Raw genomic sequence first — 12,866 nt, 5'->3', positions numbered from 1 at the left:
TACAGGAATGCCTGTCATGCCCTGTACATACTCTGCAGTGTAAGTGAATAAGAGCCAGTGGCATGCAAAGATCAGAGCAGCATGGTAGGCACACATGGATTTGATGGAACTGTGCTGAGTCTGCTCCAGCTGTGAAAGACCATTGCACAGCCCCCACATCAAGATCCTTCTGGAACTTCCAGGCATAGCAATAGGCTCTTGTATTCCTGCTACATCTTTCCCAACCACCAGATCTCACACTGCCTGCGTGCACTGCAGACATGAAGCTACACCTCCACATTACAAGCAGCGATGGCTACTTGTCGCCTTGCTTTTCATTGTCCACCTGTGCAAGGAACGTTCTTGGTCCCTGCTCCTTGCTGCCGTATCTGCTGGCCCTCCTGGAACGCTGCCAGTAAAGGAAGGAGTCAACTCGGCCATTCGGTCATTTTTGTGATGGCATTTTTGTCATGTTTCCAGAAGTCTCCAAAGAGGTTCTATCCTTTTTCTTTCCTTGACCACAAATTCAATGGAAATCTACGGGCTGATTTATAAGTGTTTGAATGCTTCTGTTAAACTACAGCTTTCCAAAACCACCTCAAGCGCAATTACTTCCTCCTTCTGACGGAATATTTAAGCAATTAATGATCAGAAGTTATATAACTATGAATAGTTATGTATCACAGAATCGCAGGGGTTGGAAGGGACCTCTAGAGATCATCGAGTCCAACCCCCCTGCCAAAGCAGGCTCCCTACACCACGTCACACAGGTAGGCGTCCAGGCGGGTCTTAAATATCTCCAGAGAAGGAGACTCCACCACCTCCCTGGGCATGTATGTGATTGTGCACGCTGTACCTACAAACCACATAACTGTGATACTTACAGCTATGGCTCATCGCATTATTTGCTCAGCACTTTCAGAAGCGGGATGGAACTGAGGGTCCACGTCCCCTCAGCCCGGGCCAGGAGCCCTTCAGCCCCCACTCCCCCGGCCCGTTCAGGCGCATCGCATCGCGCCGTCCCTCAGGGGTGGCCCCGCCCCGCCCCGCTCTGGCGCCGTGGGTGCCGTGTGAAGCAGCGGCACCTTTTGCACGAGTCCCGCTGGCCGCGGGGCGGTTCCGCATTGGAGCAGCCGCCGCGCTCCGCCAATGGCGGCCGCCGTCACTCCGAGCCCCGCCCCCCCGCCCGCCGCCGGGCCGTGCCGCCGGGGAGGGGCCGGCCGTCGCGAGGGCGCTCGGGCCAATGGCGGGCGAGGCGGGGGGCGGCGGCCAATGGGGCGCGGGCTGGGGGGCGTGTCCGTGCCGGCTCGGGTTCCGTGTGGAAAGAGCGAGGGGGCTCGGGTGCAAAGTTTGCTCGCCCGGCGCCAGCGTTGGGAGCGGCGGCCGAGCGGCCGGGTCGGGCGGCGGAGAGACGGGGCGGCGTTGTCCGTCGGGGCTCCGCCGAGGGCCGCTCGCCGTCTCTCCTCGCGCCCGGGCCGGGTCGGGCCGGCGGCCGCCGTCGCTCGGCCCGGCGCGACGTGCGGGGGGATGGCGGCCGAGGGGCCGGGCGGGCCGCGGTGGTGGCAGAACCGTCGGGCGCGGCTGCTGTGCATGTTGGCGCTCACGTTCCTGTTCTTCGTGGTGGAGGTGGCGGTGAGCCGCGTCACGGCGTCGCTGGCCATGCTGTCCGACTCGTTCCACATGCTCTCCGACGTCATGGCCCTGGTCGTGGCGCTGGTGGCCGTGCGCTTCGCACAGCGCACCCGCGCCACCAAGAAGAACACGTTCGGCTGGGTGCGGGCCGAGGTGATGGGCGCCCTGGTCAACGCCGTGTTCCTCACCGCGCTCTGCTTCACCATCCTGCTGGAGGCCATCGAGCGCTTCACCGAGCCCCACGAGATCCAGCAGCCGCTGGTGGTCATCGCCGTGGGGGTGGCGGGGCTCGTCATCAACCTGCTGGGGCTCTGCCTCTTCAACCACCACGGCGTCGGCGGACACGGCCATTCCCACGGCCACGGCCACGCGCACGGGGGCGGCTCCCGGCTCCCCCGGGGCAGCGGCAAGGCCGAGCAGAGCCCCGCCGACGGGGAGGCCGCGCTGCACCGCGACGAGACCAGCACCTTGGTGGAGAACTGCAGCGGCTCCAACGGGCTCAGCCAGGACAAGCTGGGTAAGACCTCGAGCGCCTCTCGCCCGTGCCGGGACAACGGGGCAGGTCCCGTCCCACGAGCTCGATGGGGCCGCCCGTCCTTCCTTAGGGAAGGGGCAGGGAAGCTGCTTAGCGGGGCGGGCGGCACCTCGGCCTCAAAGCTTTTCGGCAGGCGCTATAAGGAGCGCCTTGGGTCGTGCCTTTCTCTTGCAGGCGGGTCAGGGGTGAAGCTTGGGGTGAAGCACTCTTTGCCTTGGGAGAAGTTGGTGCTGGCAGAGGAGGCGCGTGACAAGCGGTGTTTGCTTGTCACAAGGCAGCGCCCCATCAGCTGAACCGGCTGTGCATCAATGTGCAGCTCAGCGCCTTGGTCCTGACAGCCAGGGCTTTATGTTGCTTTAGGTGTCAGCTACCTGAGAGATTTTCTGCCGCTGGACGTAGCGTAGTGAAGTCTATTCCAGTAATGAGGTGCTTCTTTGAGGCGTGTGTAGGAAGAAATCTTGGAGACTGAGGAACTGAGGAAGTCCTGCAGTAGGCACTGAATGCAGAGCTATCTGGCTTCTGAGCACATGTGTGGTTTCAAGTTTGCTTTCTCTAGCTTTCCAAAGCGTGAAGATTCCCATTCACTTGTTTGTTAAAATCTTCTCCCCCTAGTTCTCATCACACTGTCTTTTTTGAGGGAGGGAATGTCTTAGGTTGGTTTTTTTTAGTGGATCCAGAAACCTGGGTGGCTTGTTTTGAAGTCACTTGGTGTGAGCTGAATGCTGCACAGCAGTGGAAGCTGCATGTTTGCTGCTTCTCCACTTCACTCCTACACAGGGAAGAAAAAGTGTCAGTCCTTGGACCCACACCTCTCCTTTTTTCTCAGTCCTCAGATCCAGGTATCTCCTTTTTTCTCAGGGCAACATTAGGAGAGACTGCTGAATGAGCTTAGCTTGCTCTTTCCTCTGCGGAGTGAACTTTGCTATGGTTTCAGTATTTCAGTGGTCAGAAGTTCCCATGGGCATCTGAGAAACTTGGAGTTCCTCTTTTTCTCCTTAGTTTCTTTAGTGTTTTGACTCCCTGTTGCTTTTGAGAAGATTGAAAGTTCCTCTGAGTATATTGCACTCTTTTCTTAACCACAAAATAAAATAACCTCTTAAAGTCATGTTAGTCCCAACAAAAGTATCCTAGTAATTAGATTCAAACAGTGTAAGATTCATTTAGCTGTTGATCTAATTGATGCCTTGGCTTCTGAGTTGTTCTTGCCTGTCGAAATGTAAGTTGTGCTTTCAGCTCAATTCTTGTCTAGTTGTAGGCTAAAAGATTGGCTTCTCTTGTGGATTAAAACATATGCTGTGGGTGTCCTGGCTGTAGCAAATAATTTGTTGTGGGCATTTAGCAAGTAACAAGGCATGATTTGGGGCATGGGGAAACTTTCAAGTAAGTTTGCCTTTCCTTCTCTGCCATGTCATGATTATGTAAGGGATGGAGTTATTCATTGTTGGCCCATGGAAGTGTCACAGGTGAAGGTGTGTGAAGACTTGTAAGAAGCTGTAAGTTGTGCAAGTGAAGATCAGGGCAATGTCTGAAATTGGTGCTGTACCTCAGCAGGGAGTTGTGAAGAAGGGTAGGCTGCCTTCTCCTGAGGTTGAAGTGAAATCCCCACAACAGCCTCAGGGGTTAGTCCTGCACAGGCATCTTTGTGCATACATCTTGTGTAAAGTAATCTGTTTATAGTTAGTTTGAAATGAGTCAAAATTCAAATTGAGATATTTGAACTGTTAAAAAGATTCAGAGTTTTCTGGAACCTTTCTTCTTGCTATCCACCCCATCCACTGTCTCTCCAAATCCCCTTTGTCCCAAATGCTTGCTATGGAGATGGATCAAGTGTCCTGTTTCTGTGCCCTCATTGTGAACCCCAAAGCCTGAACTCTGTAACTCGAGATATTTTCCTCTAACTTACTCATTTCTCTGGAAAATTACTGATCTCAGTGACGTTTCCTTGTTCCGTGACTCCTAGAAACTCTGTGGAAGATGTAGATGGAGCTTTAGGACAGAAGCATGATGAGCTAAGGGCTTGGGCCTGACCTACCTCTCAACCACCTCTGTGTGTGCCTGCCTCCTTCCTGGGAGAGGAAGGGCCTTGGAGACACTTTTATGATCACAGAATTACAGTCATGAGTGCAGAGTGACAAAAGCTGTAGGTCATATTAACACGTTAATGTTTACAAAGCTCTGAACTCAATAACCATTGAAGCAGGGAGAGCTGCTTCTTTTACTTTGTCAGGCCATTGGTCAATGCCTGTTGCATTTCTTTAGCACTGTAAGTTGTCTGTCCAAAGATCCGAAGAAGCATAAAAAGTTAATCATGTAAAATAATTCCGATTTGGAAGTTTGGAAAATGATTCCTTTCACATTGCCTCTTTATAATGGTGTGTGCACTTGTTCCTACCTAGTTTGTTGGGTGTGATGGAGCCCATTTTTTGATGAGAGAGGGTACAAAAATGTTCTTTTATGAATTACATAATTCATAATGCACGGCTTTGGGCATCAACAGGACCCTCCTTTGGGCACTGGAACAGGCTGCCCAGGGAGGTGGTGGAGTCTCCTTCTCTGGAGATATTTAAGACCCGCCTGGACGCCTACCTGTGTGACATGGTGTAGGAAGCCTGCTTTGGCAGGGGGGTTGGACTCGATGATCTCTAGAGGTCCCTTCCAACCCCTACAATTCTGTGATTCTGTAATGGTTAAGCACCTGGAAAAGGTGGCAATGGGTTTCTGTTAAAATAGAAGTGTAGTGGGCCAAGTTGCTTGTTTTCCAGTTTTGTGCTGCATGAGGCAAGGTTAATGTTGATAATTTTTATATATGGAATTGTAGCAATGTGTATTGTTACAGCATGTGCCTAATGGCTCTACTGCTTTCTTGTCAGGTGATATGAAGGATGACACGACGGACCTACAAGTGAATGGGAATGCTGGTCATTATCCTCTGGATGTTGAAGAGGTTGAGGAAGACTCCAGCGCACAGCTTAACATGCGGGGAGTTTTTCTGCATGTTTTTGGAGATGCCTTAGGTTCAGTAATTGTCGTAGTGAATGCCTTGCTCTTCTATGGTTTGTGGAATCCATGTCCCAAAGATGGGCCCTGCTTTAATCCATGTGTCAATAGCCATTGCGTGGAGAATGCTACTTTATCCCAACCTCTCGGCAGTGCAAACAAGTCTGAGCAAGAGAGCATTACAGTGGCTGGTCCATGCTGGTTACTATATTTAGATCCTGTTCTTTGTTTGATTATGGTTTGTATCCTCCTTTACACAACTTACCCGTTACTTAGGGAATCGGCCCTTATACTTCTACAGACTGTTCCCAAACAAATAGATGTTCATTCTTTGAACTCAAAATTGCGTACCCTTGAAGGAGTTGAAGCAGTGCACGAATTACACATTTGGCAGCTAGCGGGCAGTAGGATCATTGGCACAGCTCACATAAAGTGTCCTGACCCTTCCACGTACATGATGGTGGCAAAGCGCATCAAAGAGATCTTTCACGATGAAGGGATTCATGCAACTACCATTCAGCCCGAGTTTGCCAGCGTTGGCTCTGAATCAGGGAGAGGGAAATGCGAGTTTCCTTGCAGAACTCAGTGTGCTTTGAAGCAGTGTTGTGGAACAATAGAAGATAACGGTGGAAAGAAGACAGAAAAATCTTCTTCGCTTAGTATTTCTTGTTCAGAGGTTGTCATTGAATTTCCACATAACAAAACTAGAAGGACTAAATCGGAGAGTGTACCTGCAGTTAAGCTAGAGGCAAACACCGATCAAAACGAGCAGTTTGAATCGTCTTTGTAACTCCCTGAATGGTGCTACCTGAGTTTTGGTGACTTTGACAACAGCTGCGTCGCAAGAGGAAGAGACAGATGTTGGAGATGCAATTTTGCCAAGTAGTGTAATTGCTGAAGTCCTCGTTCTTGTCATATTGCTAAATCTAGAATGCTTGTTCTAAAGAACATGATGTCACTGTCATATACACCGTTTCTGTTGACTTTGTACTGAGACAGACACCAAGTGCACCCACCGAGGCTGTAACAACTTCAGAAAACCAGTTTCAACATTTCAGCCGAGACGCTTTTTGTTGTGCTTCGAATTATTATTATTATTATTTTTTCCAATTAGAAGATATTTGAGGGATAAGCAGATAGGAGCTCAATTTGTGTTACAGATTTTTTGGACCTGCTTTTTTCTTTAATATTTGATTTGTAGATATTTTAATATATTGTTTATTTAGAAGCCCTAAGGAAACCAAAGTCAATAGAACGTTTTTAAAGATATAACTACTTAAAACTGGAAACCACTTTGTCAGTTTCACGTATTTTTTCTTAAACTTACGTAATAAAAAATGTGAAGGTTTTTCTCACACAGCATATTTGAAAGGAAGCATCAAATGATTGTTAGAAACCATCCCTGCATTTTCTGGAAAGGTAGCGAGGTAATTAAAATCAATGGCCTGTGAAAATATCGGATGTGAAAGGGGTTTCTTTGCTCAAAATGAAAGTTCCGAGCTACTGTATATTCTGTGTGATCAGGATGTGAGACTGGCAGATAAAGTAATGCCTACTTTAATATTTTACAGATCTTCCGGTGTTTTCATTATTTCCGTATCGTCATAAAAGTCTTTGAGCTTAAGGAAGCCTCGACTCTGCCATGAATGAAAAGATGGGGCTTCAGCTTTAACTGATGCTGAGTTTACTAATAAAAGAAAAGAATAACTTAGCTGTGGCAGTAAGTGCTCTGTCGGGGGGAAGTTTGTCAAGCACTGACAGTAAAACTGATGCTTTTCTAAAGCATTGGCATAGCCTCCGTAACCAGTAATCCAGTGAGGCATTTTGCATGTAGTTAAAGTCTGTCTGCAAGCACTTGCAGTGACTGTGGTCCTGGTCTCTGCAGCATCCTCAGGAGTATCTGTCTGGCTTCTGCTGAAGTGTATGGGGGAGCAGGATTTCATTCACTGTACTTTACTTTGTAAGATGTGTATCACATAATTTCACTCAAGGAGTATCTGATTCTATGGTTTTAAATGTTAAATCAGTTGATCAACAACTGGCTGTAAAGAAGCTGTTACAGCGTGCTGCCAGCTTATGCCTTCACAGGAGAAGCTGATCTGTGGACTCTGACGGAGACTAGGTGAGAGTTGAAGATAAAACTTAGAAGGAATCTAATCTGAAACCCTGACCCCGTTGATCCACATGTGAGTTGTGTATGGGGAGTAATGCCTGGTCCTTAATCGACTGCTCCTGTGCTCCAAACTGGAAAGCCGTTCACATCTTCCATTGTTTGCTGTATGACTCTGGGCACGTTGGATAAACACTCTGCCTCGGTTTCCCTGTCTCAACATGGGAATAATACCTACCTCACAGGGGTGTTGTGAGGCTCAACTCTTGCGTGACGAGCTCTGAGATCTGTTACTGGAAGGCGCTGGAAGGAGCGTGGGATACTAAACTGCGTTAGAGTTTGCTCCTTCAAATGTATTACAATACCCAGGCACAGCGGAGGGAACCGAGGATAGTTTTGGCCTTACAAAATTCTTTGATGCTGTGGTTTTCAGGTTTTCAACAGTATTTAAGTGTAGATTTTTTAAAAGAATGTTTTGTTAGCGAAGGGAATGTAGCTTTGCCTCCAGACACAGAACACTTTGCTAGTTTGCATTTCCAATATGCATCTCGTATGCTAATCGCTCATAAGTAGTTCAGAATAGTCTGCTGCTAATCAGTCCTGGGTTGGCCCGGGTTGTGTCAGTGGTCTTACCCAACCTCTCAGCGGAGCGTTGCAGTCAACTCTCGATTATCCATGGGTGGATGACCAGTGTTGTGTGCTGTAGTCAATGCCGGTGCATGGACACAAGGGAGAAGTAGCAGGGCCCCGCTCAGCTCGGGGCAGTGGTGCTTCCCAGGCATCGCCGAGCGTGTTCTGTTTCTGCTTGTATAGTCTGATGAACTAACTTAAATATGTTAATAGAGTATTTATATATGGTTTTTTTCTGTCTGAATTAGCTTAACTCTTTCTCCTGTTACCTGTATATGATCTAGAGTTGACTGTTAAATGAGATCTTGTATGAGACTACATTTGCAAAATATGCTACTACTGCTAGTATACTACAAAGTATTATCCAAGTAAATTTTGAAATGAACAAAGTGCTATTTTTATTTTATTTTTTTGAAACGTGTATTCTTGCTTTCTATGGGAAACTTCCAGTAATTATTTTGCTTGCTAGTTTAAAATTGGTCTCAGTCTTTAGTATGAATGATGGAGGTGCTGCTGTGTATCACTGATGCGCCATAGAACTACTGCTCTTAGGTTTATGAGAAAAAAAGAGAACAACAGAAGCACACAGAGGGATGATGGTAGCACTGACAGGCCTGACTTCCTTCTCTCCTGTTGCTTTTATAAAGAGAGCAACTGTTAAGTCATGCCAGTTGCCTCCATTGCTTAACACTCAGTAAATGCACCCAAATAGATGGAATTGTGGTCACTAATTCCAATGTAACTACTTAATCTTTTTGTGCCAGAAGTCATATTTTTCTATTACTGTGTCCATTGCAGGCAATGGCTAGTTTAAAACACACAAAGCTCTCCCCCACCTTATTTTTATTACTGGGACAGGACATGAATGTGATGCTGAAGATGCTGTTGCTGATGGGGGGGCACGTGGAGCTGCGCAGCCTCTCTTTGTTGTGTGACATGTTGTGTGTTCAGCAGCAGCTGCTGCGAATGGGGCCCTTCAGTCTCTTCAGCCTGATTCATTCCCTGGCAGTACAAGGCCGTCAGGTGGCCGTACTGCAGCACGAACACAGTTTTTGTGCTCGTTCTGGCTGCGTTAGACCCAACAAGACAGCTGACCTGTCTGTGGTTACACGGACCACATCTATTCTGGAAATCATAGTTCCAGGATACCGAGAGCCTTCAAAGGCACTGTGCAATCTGTCCTTTTTTTCCACAAGGCACAGAACTAGTGAATCTCCTGTCAGTGAGCAGCGCAGCGGTGGGGAGCTGATTGTATTGTGTATCACATTCCTGAATTTTTAAACGAATAATAAAAATACCACAACTATGGAACACCGACTTTAAGGAAAAATAAGTTTGTATTTCAGTGTCTAGATTGTTTATTCTTCTGATTAAATGTCAGAGATGTGCCAAACGCCGCTGGTTGACATATTTTCTGTTTAGTACGTCTCATCCAGAAACACGCTGTTTGGAATCACCACTTAGGCCGTACCTGTGCAGAGATGCAGGGGTGATGTGGGGGCTGCCCACAGCATTGCATTGCACAGACTACTTTAGTGGAGCAAATTGCTTGTGTGGAGCTCCTTGTAATAATTTAGCTGCTTGCTTTCAGCATCCGCTGTAGGCTCTTGGTAGTACCCTTCATTGCTGCCCTGTGGAATTCAGTATAGACAGATGCGTAGTTATGTAAAAAGCAAAACTAGCTCCAACTTGTGACTTCCTGAAAGTCATGGCAAGGGCTCAGTCCTGCAAATTTCTGTGTTCAAGAATAGTTTCATAGGGCTGACGAGTAGCTACTTGTATGCGAGGAATTACTTGCAGAGTGAGCACAGAGCTCCTGCCAGGCAGCCTGCCTCCTGGAGAGCTGCAAGTACCTGCATTTTCAGGCTGCTATACGATGGTTAGTGTTGTGGTGATTCTCAGTGTGCTGCAGGAACCAGTTTGTTGCAATTTCCACAGCTTATCCCAGGGCTTATTCATTTTTTTTCCACTCCAAAAAGAAAGAAAAACCCGATGAGAGTCCTCAGGCTCACTAACAAATTTAGCTGAACTGATGTTGCTTTGTGCTTCTGAAATGGGGCTGCCCAAGTTTATTAACCACCGACTGGTGGAGTTTGAGGCAGAGGGATAAAGATTCCTGCCATTCCCCTGCCCCCTGCTCTGCCTGCACTCCCTAATCTCTTCAGCTATGGCGAGAGTGGGGGGCAGAGGGGCTGGATGTTCCAAGTTCCACACGGAGGGAATAGGGAATACTGCTAACTATTTTTAATAACAGATAAACATGCTCTGCCTATTTTAGTTCCACAGCACAGCATCAGTTACTCCCTTTTCGGATATGTATGTAAGTTGTTCAGCTCCGTATTAATTTTGGCTTTTTCTCTGCTAGACGGAAAGAGGCGGATGCTCCATGTGCCTGAGCTAAAGGCAGGCTTGACAGTTTTCCAAATCAAACGTAGCTTTGCTGATAACGGGAGCTCTGATTATCCCTTGTAACCTTTGCTCTGTGTGGTTAACTGCCTCTGAACTACAGTAGCACGTTTTAACAGGCTCCTGTCTGTATTCCTTTTGCATTCGCAGTGTTATCTAAATAGTTTAAGAGCAAAACCACAATACTGAAGAAATAGGTTTTATCTGTGTCTCCAAAAAACACATGGGATTCATTTGGCTTTTTCTTTTCTTTTTTTCCTGTATCCTGGATCTTGTTTCTGAACAGTGTTGGAATATAATTGGCATAGCCAGATTTCATTGCTGAATTTGCTTTTGGGCTTCTTTTAAAATAAACACAAATGTTCTAACTTTTTCTTAAATCTGAAATATTAAAGTCTTGAGAAAATAAATGGAGCTTTTGAACATCAAGAACTGTTAGTTGGGATTTCTTTCTCAGGTCAGTCCTTTGGAAGACACGTGACAAGCAGAAAGGTGCTTTCACAGCTGCCAATAATCTTGGGAACAAGTACAGAGTGCATGAGTGGAGCAGGAGTTAATAAGGGGGCTGTGAAGTGATGCCCTCCAACTCCACCACCAGGTGCAATTAAAAGAATAGCTGCTGATTCCACATGGAGAGTTAATTGCACGTATGCAAAATGCACCTTTTTAGCCTTTGAAAGGAACTGTAAAAAAAATGCTGACCTATTAGCTGGCAGTGGTTAAATATCTGGCTTTTAGGTCAGTTGGGTAGGGTTGCTAATAGATGTCTATCTCGCTTTATTTGATTTCCAAGACTTCAGAACATAGCTGCCCTAGAATGGAAGGTGTTTTGTTGTTTTTCAGCTTCACTTCTTCCAATCTGGAAGCACTGCAGCTTCTCAAATAGACTGAGAGAGAAGTACCGGCTGCACAAGATGCAGCTGCCAGCAATAATATAGAGGGGGCAGGATCGCAATTAGGATCTGGCTGGAGCTGTTCATGGGCTTGCAGTGATGCGTTTGTTTTGGAGCTCTCAGTTGGTTCAACTTTGGTGCTCTTCTTTGCTTCAAGAGAGAAAAGTGTTTCTATTGTTATGCACGCAGGATGATGCGTTTGGCCATACATGCAATTATTAGGAACATCCTCCCCAGACACGCTAACATATGAATTCTTAATTGAGTGGATGGGAGAAGCCTCAGGTCTACAGCTTGAGCTTTTAGAAGTGCCCTCCTTCACCCATGCTTTTCCCACACCACATCCTCCCAGAACAACCCCTTAGTGCACTGCAGAGGTGAAGTGTCTGCCCCACACCTAACTGGTGCCCTGGCCACTGAAACTTAGGTTAGCTGCCACAGATAGCTTTTAGGTAGGATGGTTAGGGTTTGTTTTTTGCACATAACAAAACAGCCTTTAAAATAGCGCTCACACCAAGCTGTAATCCCCCACCTCACACACACTGTTTCTCATTGCCGCCTTCACATGCCCCCCAGCCTTTTCCTCACACCAGCCAGCGCAGCTAAGAATAGCGGCCGTGATGCTGTGGAACAGGATGTGCAACCTGCTGAGTTTCCTGCATTTGTGCTGCTCTGCTGGCCTGTGCTGAGCCCCTTCTGCTCTGCCCACCTCTCTGGAGCAGCCGGGTGGATCTGTAACGACCCATATTCGGCTTTCCTGATGGGTGTGATGCTGCCATGTCACACTGCTGGCTGAGGTGCAGTGCAAACAGTCCCTCGGGCCCTGTTGCTGTCACCATAGGTGCGTGGCAGAGACTTCAATGAGCAAGTGGGCAGGCTGTCACAGACCAGGAGGTGTTTGGTCCATATGCTTCAGCTGGGAGGTGGGATGTCACTTGGCACCGTAGTGTCCCAGTTTTCTTTTCTCAAGGATTAGGAAAAGTACAGAAACCAAATGCTAAGGCAAAGTCCGTGGGCAGAGCCCTGTGTCAGGCCTGCTTACGTCAGGCTGAGTGTGGGGAGCTGCTGGCTGCATGCTCAGAGGATGCCAAAGGCAGATGTATTGTCTAGAATCTCAATAATATTTTCTGAAGACTTTTGAAATCATGACATCAGTGGAGAAATAAATGTGTGTGCAGATTTTACTTTCAGACAGGCTACCTTCCCTCTGTTTGTTTGCTTGCTTGCTTTTCCTGCAACTATTTGGTGAGAGTAGTGATGTTCTCTGGTCTCCCCCTCCAGCTCTGCAGTGTCTCAGCCTCCTGCTGTGAGACCTGAGAAGGCAGCCAGCATCACCTTAGCTGTTACATAGGGAGAGGACAGTACAAAGTACCAACCACAGCTCCTGCTGTAATAACAGCGTGGAAAATCAGGTACCAGAATTATGGATTCACACCTCAGCCTCTATGAAGAGACTGGAAAACTCCATGCTTTGTACTCTGGTTTTCTTGCTTAAAACCCCAACAGAACGGTACTTCTCCCAATCACTTAAGGTAAAGCGTCCTTATGCAATGTGGAGTTCCCCTTTCAAAACAGTGGTCTGGGGACAAAGTCATTGGTCTAGGCTAGGGCAAAATCGCTTACACAAGATAAACAAGGGAGGACTGCTGCCATCCTTCCCTTTTATCTCTAAACCTTAACCTTA

At 47.5% G+C, this 12,866-nt stretch overlaps 1 protein-coding gene across 1 annotated transcript; it reads left to right on the top strand.

Moving 5' to 3' along the window:
* Positions 1-1,281: 1,281 nt before the first annotated feature.
* Positions 1,282-10,718, top strand: SLC30A1 (solute carrier family 30 member 1). The gene is made up of 2 exons (XM_015857345.3): positions 1,282-2,128; positions 5,017-10,718. Exons 1-2 carry the CDS (start codon positions 1,507-1,509, stop codon positions 5,931-5,933), a joined length of 1,539 nt encoding a protein of 512 aa, XP_015712831.2. The 5' UTR covers positions 1,282-1,506; the 3' UTR covers positions 5,934-10,718.
* The last annotated feature ends 2,148 nt before the right edge of the window (positions 10,719-12,866 follow it).

Source organism: Coturnix japonica, chromosome 3, assembly GCF_054131305.1.
Source record: "Coturnix japonica strain WE chromosome 3, WE-NBRP24, whole genome shotgun sequence".
Classification (NCBI taxonomy): Eukaryota; Metazoa; Chordata; class Aves; order Galliformes; family Phasianidae; genus Coturnix; species Coturnix japonica.
This window is presented reverse-complemented; position numbering and strand designations above follow the sequence as displayed.

Coding starts and splice junctions, on each gene's coding strand:
- SLC30A1 (XM_015857345.3), top strand. CDS start 1,507: ATGGCGGCCGAGGGGCCGGGCGGGCCGCGGTGGTGGCAGAACCGTCGG. Junction 2,129..5,016: donor GCTCAGCCAGGACAAGCTGG/GTAAGACCTCGA, acceptor CTTTCTTGTCAG/GTGATATGAAGGATGACACG.